The sequence below is a fragment of the Mchenga conophoros genome, linkage group LG20, assembly GCF_057382185.1.
Source record: "Mchenga conophoros isolate Kocher_MC1m ecotype Shallow Benthic linkage group LG20, M_conophoros_male_GT1.1, whole genome shotgun sequence".
NCBI classification, from domain to species: domain Eukaryota; kingdom Metazoa; phylum Chordata; class Actinopteri; order Cichliformes; family Cichlidae; genus Mchenga; species Mchenga conophoros.
This window is the reverse complement of record NC_140545.1, coordinates 2291691-2301641: the sequence shown is the minus strand read 5'-3', so window position 1 is coordinate 2301641 and position 9951 is coordinate 2291691. Positions and strand designations below refer to the sequence as shown.

Sequence of the window (9951 nt, the reverse complement as noted above, 5' to 3'; positions counted from 1 at the left end):
TCATTGTGCAAAAGTACTGTTTATGGCTGGGGAAGCCTGCAGTCAGCTTAGACTGAAGAAGTCACCTGGATGAGTGATGAAATGTTTCTCCCACTGAAAATGCTACATCCAGAAACGATGCTTTGGGATTTACTTACCTGGACGACTGAGCGTGCATCAAGACGACATTATGAGATATGCCATGTTTTCATCTAATCGCACTTTGGCAGGTATAAATAACTTTGCTTTTTTTTTTTTAACTTATGTTTAAGTTTTCAAGATTCAGCTAAAGAAATGTGAACAAATGATGTATTTTAGCAACAGGCTGCTGGTAGCAGTTTAAAATGGGTTCTTTGATGTTACATGCAGACATGCCAATGGGTCATACTTTGGGCTGAGAGGCTTTTTTATGCTTGAATTATTCAGTCAATGTAAGTGGCTTAAACAAACATTCCTTTGAAATGGTCAGAGGAGCCAATGCCCCCCCACCAAAAAAAACTTTGAAAGACCTTCAGAATGATAGAACTACTGCTCAAGAGCACTTTGAAAACATCCCTCTCCTTAGAAGTAAAATATAAAGAAATCTGTGGCGGCTCAACACCAAAGACAAGTTCATGCTTTACCTCGTGTCTTTGAAACCACAAATTAGTTTGAGTTTATGTGAAAGTATTTGGAGAAAAAAGCCACAATACATGAGAATTTATTTCTAAAACAGACTCGAGTCTAGATAAAATAGATAGGAAATACATTCTTAAAAAAAGTATTTTACATTGTTTGCTGTATATGTTTTAAGTATATACAAAGTTCAAAATATACTGAATATACCAAAAGGTTGTTGAACAAAAGAACACTGAAATACATAAAATAGACTTTTAACCTTATTTTACACCATCAAGAAAACTGGATAAACAAATGAGAGAACTTTTACCGTACTCTTACGGTGTAATTGTTTGGTTACACCTGCAAACCAGCATCAAGGAGAAACAATGTTTTTTTTTCACTCTAAATCATACTCTGAGGTTATGTCACATTAATTTCTCAGCTTTACTGAAGTGTCATAAAGAACTGAGTGGCATTGTATCAATTTACCTGCAACAATGAGGTAATTACCTATTTTAATATTAACTTCACCTTATAACATCAAAATTCTCGTCCAAACACAGACTAAAGTAAAATCCACACATAAGCTGCAACTCTGAACTTTGTAGACATTACAGCAAAGCTGTATGCAGTAACACAAAAGTCCAAGTCAGACCTCCAAATGTCTTTAAGCTCCAGATCCCTGACAGAAAACCAGTGTAAGCAGGTAACTGGAGAATGTGTAGCAAACCAATAGGTGTCAAATATCCTACATGCTTTACCCAGGCAGGCCTGCCTGAAACAAACTAAGCACTTTTAATATCAACACGATGTGTGTAATCTCATGTGTGCCACCAGATTGTGCCACCATTGTGTGGAGTTCTCATGTGTGAAGATCAGGGGGGAAATAGAGACTTTGACATTTGGGAATGTAATCTGCTTTTAAAACACTTTTTTTTTTTTTTTACTTTTACTGATAACACAATACATGTTAATCAATGAGTGCTCAATGACAACTGATTGTGGCACAAAAACATGTAATGAACATTCCACCTCAGAGTATGATTTGCACAAGTGTAATTTCAAAAACAGTTCTGACTGGACCGTACAAATCAAAGCGTTTGAGCTGCTGTCTGACACACACACAAAAAAAACTGTAGAAGAAGTTGGAGGCAGTGATTTGTTGCTCCAGCAACATCCTTTCAGCTACTTTTAGCCGAGGATGGAAATCGCTGAGCTGGTTCCTGATCAGACGAGCTGGTGTGAAAGTTGTTCCCAGAATTCAAGTCTCCCATCTGCGAGTCCTTTCCTGGGGAGTAAAACTCAACCATCATCAAGATGTGAGGCAACTGTACAACTTCACAATTGTCATCCTCACATCACAACAACTTGTGGTTTACAATCTCCCAAAGGATCCTTTTTCTGAAATATGGCATATGTTTCTGTCAAAAACAAAAGAGCAAAGACATTTTTAAGCCTTCATTATGACTGCTTACTGAAAAGATACTCTCACTGATGCTGTTTGAAGTTACCTGCGTGAAAGTGATTGGTTTGTCTTTGGTAATGTAATCTGCATATTTGCATGTGAACATTCCACAGTCGCTACCATTCATTTGCTGAGGGATCTCCTAAGAACAGGAAAAGAAAGAAGACAAGTTTGCACGTGCAAATCAAACCTTGATTAACCTACAGTGCAAAATGACATCTGACACTTTGACAAATTATCTATAAAATGTCTTGACAGTAAAAGCTGCTGAGAAACTAATTTGAAAATTCAGAAAACAAAAGTCACAAACATAAGAAACTGGATCTTTAAACATTTCAAATCATCCACGCTCCAATAACATGGCTTTCGTATCTTGTGGAGGCTTACAAAAGCAGCAGAACATTGTATACTTAAAATCTCAGACTGGACTACTAACATTTGTCACTATTTTGAAACCATTTGTTACCAGAAACCTAGTGAGGGCTTTACAAAAAAACCAAAAGAACTTTATAGATCTACAGCTATCAGATTCAACTGTAGAACAGTGTCTGATAGAAAAGAGAAACAAGTAAAATGCCAAATAAATAAAACGATACTGTGAGGCAGATAATGAAATCCCATCTAAAATTCCTGAAACCATGTGATTTGAACACTTGTCACAACAACCTTGTCTGTAGAACTTACATTGGGTGTTTTGCTGTGCAGAATCCAGCCTGAGGTATCCAGTTCTTTGCCTTTTTTGTCCTTACTTTCCTGTTGCAGGTATTCACTGGAAAACAAAATTGAAGTGCAAAAGTGCAAAACTCAGTGAGTTATATTTACCTCTCAAAACACAGAACCCATTTAAACAAATATTGCACATCTGCTACAGAAACTTACAACAATATTTCACATGCTTTATCGTTGTTTCCTCCCATAGAATCAAAGTACATGATGGACTTCTTGCGGAAATCCACCACCTGAAAAAAACAAAATGCTAAATAAAATCCCAAAATATTTATATCCACATTTTAACTGACCCTTAAAACAACAATAAATTCAATGATTTTATTACACGACAGAACAGTATTATTAAGAATGCAATGGTTATTGTAATCACACTGATCCTACTGTTTCCAGTTTAAGTCCAACATTATGAAGTTTCATTATTTACTTTATCGTAAAATAATGGAAATAAAGCTGAAAGCAAAATCAAAGTCTCCATGAGTGCTTCCAAAATGGTTTTTTCCCCGATGTGTGATTCAAACATGATTTGAGAGGCACTTGTAATTTCAATGTACAAAAACGCTAAGATACTAACAGAAGATGCATTTCTGTTGCTGTGCATAAATTACTGACTAAAGACAGCATAAATCTACTATTGGTTTTTGGTTTTCAAAGGAATTGTATGCAAAAATACTATATTAAATTATACTATACTTTATTTATTGAGGGCAGGGCCAAGAGTTGTGTTCCCCTAGACTTCTACTGGGGATTTGCCTGAATAGACGTGAGCTCAGATGGGATAGGGCTTTTGCCATAGTGGCTCCCAAATTGTGGAATTTGTTGCCGTTTCACATTAGACAAGCCTCTTCCCAATTTCTAGATCTGCTTTTAAGACCCCACCTCTTCTGTTGTCATTTTAATTGTATTCATTTTTTCAATATATTTAATTTCTAATTTTGTTGCTATGTCTAGCACTTTGGTCAGTGGTTACTATTTTAAAGTGCTTTAGTTGGCTTGGCCATCTTGTGACCACCACTCATTTAGCGTCTCTCACAGCTTCCAGAATTCACTCACCAACCACTCAGGTAATAAAGACTTTTCCCCTCACGACATCACATCACATCCATTATGCTCAACAACTTTCAAACAATCAGGCAAAAATCTGGACCAAATGTCTTTTCTGAAAAGGTGCGTCTTCCATATTGGCTTCACATTTGAGACTAAGAGCCTATGTACATTTTTATACTGTGTATTATTACACAGTTAGGTCCAATAATCAAGGTGTATTTATTTGTAAAACGTTGGCTCAAAGTGAAGACTTTTAGCTTTAGATAATTCAGAAAAACCAAAACACCATTGAGGAACTACAGCCATTTTTAAACATGGTTGCCTGTGCTGTCAAAGCTTATAATCATCATATAACACTGACAAAGCAGGCCTGTTTATGCTCACCCTTAAACCTTTAGATTACTTTCTACAACAGCCATTGGGACTTACAGAAAGGCACCAGTGCACCCCCAAGTGGACAGGAACCAACAAGATGTCTTTAGAAAAGATGTCCATCTTTTTGGTCCAGCGGCGGACAGCAGAATAGCCACTGCTGCGCAGCTTGGGATAGAAAAAAGTATTGAACGTATTGACTGTTGGCATGTTGGAATCCTTGCTGCGCTCAACCAGCAGGTTCATGTAGAAGTTGATCACCTGGGAAATTAAAGAGAGACAGTTTAGATCAAGTGGACATGTGCACTCGTTTAGTTGTGGATCATAAATCTAATCGTGTACTGTTTTTTGTTTTAAATAGAAGATGTAGAGAAACCGATAATTTCTTTTTCTCTACATCTTCTGAGGTTCTCCCCCTGGCAAACCAGGGGAGGTAGGCGGTATATTCATCAAGGCAGGACCTACACTGTTCTTCATCCATGTAGCCACATTGGAGCTGTGTTTCTTAATTGTGTCAATAAGATCTCTATTTTTTCCCCCTTCATTTCTAATACAACATTTACGCACCTCATCATTGAGCCAGTTGAGGTTGCTCAGGGTTTGCAGGTCTTTACGTGTAAGGCTGAGACCAAAACCTTCACTTAACACTTCATGAGGATTGCCCCCTCGCAGCACCCTGTTCACTTCAGCCTCCATTTCCTTAAGAGGAAGAATGAGACAGTATACATGTATAAAACCATGAAACAGTACTTACATTTTTATATATATTTTATATTAGTCTGACAATATGCAAGGACAGTAATTAAAAGTAAAAGTCCCTTCATGTTCTTAATCAGAATATTACTGATAAATGAGATTAAATGAGGAACCTTAACAAAACCAACAGAGAGCACTTAATTTTCAAAAGATTGTAGAAGAAATCTCTGCACATCTATCATCAAAATGTAGTTGCAGTTTTACTTTTTAAAAGATAAATAGTAGTTAGAAAACATACTTCCCTGCAACAGTCTGTTGTGGTCACTCATTTCAATAAATATATAATGAGCTATGCAAGTACATTAGGGTACAATTTCCATACCTCTGTAAGTTCAGGGAATTCTGGTTTCTCTTCCAAAGACGTCTCTTCTTTTATGATAGGACTCAAAGGAAGCTCTTTCTCCAAAGGAACTCGAACAAAGACTTCGACATCTGGGCTACGCTGCTCCTCGTCAGACAGGCGCTGAGAACCAGAAATTACAAAGCAAATTAACGCAAAAGGGAAAATAATGAACATGCCAAATCTTAACCCAATAAGGTTTTGTGAGTTGACCACTCACCTGCTGCAGCAACTGAGCAGCCAGAGCTTCTTGCTCTTCTATCTGTCTCCGTCTTTCCCTCGCCCGGGAGTCATACATACTTGTCCTACAGGAAGAATTTAAAAAAGGAAAAAAGTCCTTTTTGCACTATTCAAATGTCGTGTAAATTAAATAATTTAATACACTTACAATTCTTTGATCCATAACTCAGCTTGGAAACATGGCACACTGTTAAGACAGAAATGTATCGTGATGAGATATGTATAAACCTTGGTTGTGCTGAAATCTACCTAAACACTTAATACACATACACATTTATAAACAAAATAAGAAAACCACTTGAAATGTTTGGCTATATATGCCTCTGTTTGTATTATGTTTAACCAAGTTACACTTCAAATAGCAAGCCTGACCAAAAGAAATACTAACCTCGAGCTGTCTTGTTTTTTACTTTTTTGCTCATCTACAATAATTACAGAGTCGCCATCATGAGCTGTAAGAAAAGGCAAGAATAAGACCCATGAACAACCACCAAGTAACGTTTAATTCACTTACAATAATATGTTCCACGCTCTCCCCATTTCCATCAAGTACTCAGTATGATTACCTGATGACTGTGTGTCCTGAGAAGAGTTATCCTGCAGAGCTGATGGAGAAGGAGTTGATATGAGAGTAGCTCCTCTGCTGGAACTGAGGTCCCTGTCCAGGGACCATGTCTGGATCTCTGGCTTGCTGGGGCCCCCCAGTGGACTGGGAAGGTTGCTGGAGCACTGGCTAGAGACTCCTCTGGGGCTGGCGGGACTGCTGGGCCCCTCTGAAGTTCCTCCTGCTGCTGACCCAGTTGGAGAAGAGAACTGCAGCAGTCTGCGGCTGGTGGTCAGGAAGCTGGTGCTAATGGGACAATGACAAGTAGAATGGTACAATAAGTGACTGGTCTGGAAACAACATGATTACAACAACAGGATAAAGTGGGGTAGGCTGTTCTGATCCCCACATACCATAGCTACATGATAATGTGCACACCAGGAAAAAAAGAAGATCCCCTTTGAAGTCTCTGGCTCAATGCACATGAAAGCCATGTCATTCCATGCTACGCAAAATAAGAAGATATGAAAACTACCTTTCATGCTTCTCTCACGCCCCCCCCCCCCCCAAAAAAAACAAAATTATATCTCATTACACATTTTTTGTAACAGGAACATGGCATTGATTCAATACGTACAAATCTCTGTGAGACCTCACAATAGTGTGCGAGCTGCCATTGTGAAGATAAGACGACTGACCACCAGAGACCATAGTAAGAAGCTGCCTGTAGACCTCCTTCTCCTCCTCTCGAACAGACTGTTAAACAAAGAAAAACCCCAGTATGAACACACAGACATGCAACAAATAGATATGAAGGATACACACAGTTCATTACTGCTTTCATAAATAACCTCCTGTGCTGTGCAGCGGGGCCTGGTCTTGGGTAAGCAGCCTGATGAGGTACTGTGTGTTGGGCTCTGCACCACTTTGATGGGAAAGGTCTTCTCATACATGCTGGTGCAAGAGCTGCTTGTTGCACCTACTCCACTAAACGAACTGCAGACAAAATTTTGGATTTACAAAAAAAATTATAACAATGATTGAATATTGCTTACATGTCACAATAATAAATAATTTAACAAGCAGCAACTGCTGAAAAAGAATTTTCTGTCAGACACACAAAAGATGTAAGGAATACAAGAATACCTTTGAGTTCCATGCGCTCGGAGACTTAAAGGCCTGCCCAGCCTTGGAGAAGGCTGCCATTTAGGGGTGATGGAGGGTGGCAAATTAACCGAATGCCCGTTTGTTTTTGGCACCTCACGATGCACAGGACTCATGCACACTTGTCGCCTACAAACTTTTGATCCCGTATTTGACTTCTCATTACGCAACCACTCTGGAATACAGGGAGAAAGTACAGTAAGAGTTACAGCCCAGACAGGTTTTGAAACCTTAAATGCAGATCGCATATCATGACTTACACCTGATATATGCTTCAGTGCAAAATCTACTCCATAACCTATTAAGTAACCTGATGTGCATCTTCCAAGAAACCCAACTACATGTCGGGTCAATGTAGCCTGCAATTATTGTGACTGCCCTATTCATCACCATCGAAGCCTAAATCAGCCCTTAATACTGCAATACATTCTAATACTTCTATATTTTATTATGTAACAAGGCCTGTTGTATTGTTGCTATCAAAAAATTATTCGCAATGCTGCTGAAACTAATGTCACTGTGTCACCGTCCAACTACTCTGAACCTAACGTACCTGAGATTGATGACAAATTAGTGTTTATGCAATTAAGTAGTACAAGAGCAGAACTGGGGTATGAAAATCACAAAGCCCATACAGTCTGATACAGTACATTTGCTAAAATATTTCCAATTAAAGACTGTAGAGTAAGAAGGTATTACAAACAACAAAATATAAAGGTTGTCAGACAATTTAAAAGACATACTTGGAAGCTCTAAGCTCTTACAACAGCACTGTCCTGGAAAACACTGTAATTCAACTGGTGCCACAACATCCAAAACCCAGTGAATGTTTTAAAACCTTTTAGTTTTAATCATAGTTACTTGGAGTGGACAGGCATTCCCAGAGGGTGGAATTCTGGAAATGCTGCATATGCCCATCTCTGTTCAGCTCAGTTTTGTTAATACAACAACTTTTGAAAAGTTTAAAATGTTAAGCTTACCAGATTTTGACGTTTTCCACTCCAAAGTTGTTGAGGGAGCAGCAAATGTCTCATTCTGAGAATTCCTGTCAAGGATCTAAATCCGAACACATACAAGTTAAATAAGATTCACGTGTGCCAACAGTCTTTACAGGGACACCCATAAATCTGCACCATACCAGCCTCCCTGTCCAAATTGCTGATGATGTTGAGGGGCGCGGATGAGGTTCTCCAAGTGGCAAACCAGGGGAGGTAGTCAGCATATTCCTCAAGGCAGGACTTACATTGTTCTTCATCCATGCAGCCACATTGGAGCTGTGATTCTTAACCCCTTCAGCTGCATTCTTGACTGAGTCGATAAGATCCCCTGTAGAAATTTCAAACACACAGAAAACAATGTGTGCCTATACTCTCCACAATTACATTCACAACACACATAACAAAGTGAGTTTCTACTTACCCATTCGTGATTTCTTTATCACCAAACCATCTTGGTCGACGTTATGGCCATCTTCCAAACTTAAAGAAAAACAGACGGTATCCTGTTAACAACACGCTACCTCGTTTTTGTCAAACTTAAGATAACGGCTAAATGGACAGCGAGCTAAAACACTGCGGTCACACAAACACTGCACTCATAGTTCTGTCTGGGTTTAAGCTTCTTGGCATTGATTACCAAGGGAGTTCAGATATATCTGCTCGTACCATTCAAAGGGTCTTTTCCTCCTCATCTGACCATCTCTTGGTGTGCGTTGAGCATGTGGGTGTTCGGCAGCTGGTACACCATTGCGAAGACTGGCAACGCTCGTTTCTATCCATTCGCAGATTTTATTCAACATGGCTCAAAAGTTTTGGAAATTACGGCGCTAGTTTCAAGACAAATCGCTGTCACTGATTTCAGTCAGCCTTAGTGTCAATGTAGTCAAACCCAATTAAGCTAATGTGCTTTTTTTCGACCGGGCAAAGTTAGCCGAGACTGCTTCAAACACCAACACTCCTAACAAATGCCATTTTATCACCACACGAACACTCGCAAAACCGCCTGATATTTAGCTTACAATTAGCTAGCTAGCTACCTAACTAGCAAACTAGGCTAACTACCCTGCTAGCTAACGTTGTTAGCTACACGGCTAATTTATGAAAGTATGTTTAAATTACGACGGGAATGCGATAAGTCGCAACCGACGCGTTCAGGAAAACGAAAATCATGTTGGGTTACACCCTAACTCATTTATATATCCTTAACGTGACAATAAATTGTAAATAAACTCGTTGAAGAATAACATCTCCCGCTTCTTCCTCATTCAAAACCACAACATGGCTGAACCGAGCGTCTGACCATCGTACATTGTGATTGGGTGATTGGAGGTTGTAAATTCCAGTGTACCTAAGGCTAACTGGTCGATTGCAGAATGGTGGGACGCCTTAGGGCTCTGGTTTAACGGAGGGTCTTTGACGTCTCGACTTGTGGATACAATCAAAGCGCACTAAATCCTGTGTATTTCTTTTACTGATCAATTGCCTTTGACCTCGATGGAAAAAGCAATGAGGTCAAGGACAATGGTGAATGAGTTATTTCGTTATCCATAATTTCCTTGTACATGTACAAAGATAATAAAGGGCTATTCTGTTCTATTCTTATAGGGGGGAAATGCACTTACGGAACTGTTCTTATCCCAAGTGGATGAAATGCCATAATTTCACACGTTTCACAGTACTGACCCACACATATGGTTCTTACACACACACTGGACTTTCT

At 39.1% G+C, this 9951-nt stretch overlaps 1 protein-coding gene across 1 annotated transcript; it reads right to left on the bottom strand.

Moving 5' to 3' along the window:
- Positions 1–659: 659 nt before the first annotated feature.
- senp1 (SUMO specific peptidase 1) lies at positions 660–9562 on the bottom strand. The gene is made up of 18 exons (XM_085258947.1): positions 8898–9562; positions 8653–8711; positions 8372–8559; positions 8214–8289; positions 7216–7408; positions 6921–7065; positions 6707–6825; positions 6092–6375; positions 5914–5977; positions 5674–5712; positions 5506–5590; positions 5268–5408; positions 4757–4888; positions 4247–4450; positions 2924–3003; positions 2729–2813; positions 2091–2186; positions 660–2000 (listed from the first exon to the last, which is right to left on the bottom strand). The coding sequence occupies exons 1-18, from the start codon at positions 9029–9031 to the stop codon at positions 1938–1940; spliced, it is 2187 nt and encodes a 728-aa protein (XP_085115073.1). The 5' UTR covers positions 9032–9562; the 3' UTR covers positions 660–1937.
- Between the last annotated feature and the right edge of the window lie 389 nt (positions 9563–9951).

Coding starts and splice junctions, on each gene's coding strand:
- senp1 (XM_085258947.1), bottom strand. CDS start 9,031: ATGTTGAATAAAATCTGCGAATGGATAGAAACGAGCGTTGCCAGTCTT. Junction 7,409..8,213: donor GTGGAAAACGTCAAAATCTG/GTAAGCTTAACA, acceptor CCTGTATTCCAG/AGTGGTTGCGTAATGAGAAG. Junction 5,409..5,505: donor CTGCTCAGTTGCTGCAGCAG/GTGAGTGGTCAA, acceptor TCTGGTTCTCAG/CGCCTGTCTGACGAGGAGCA.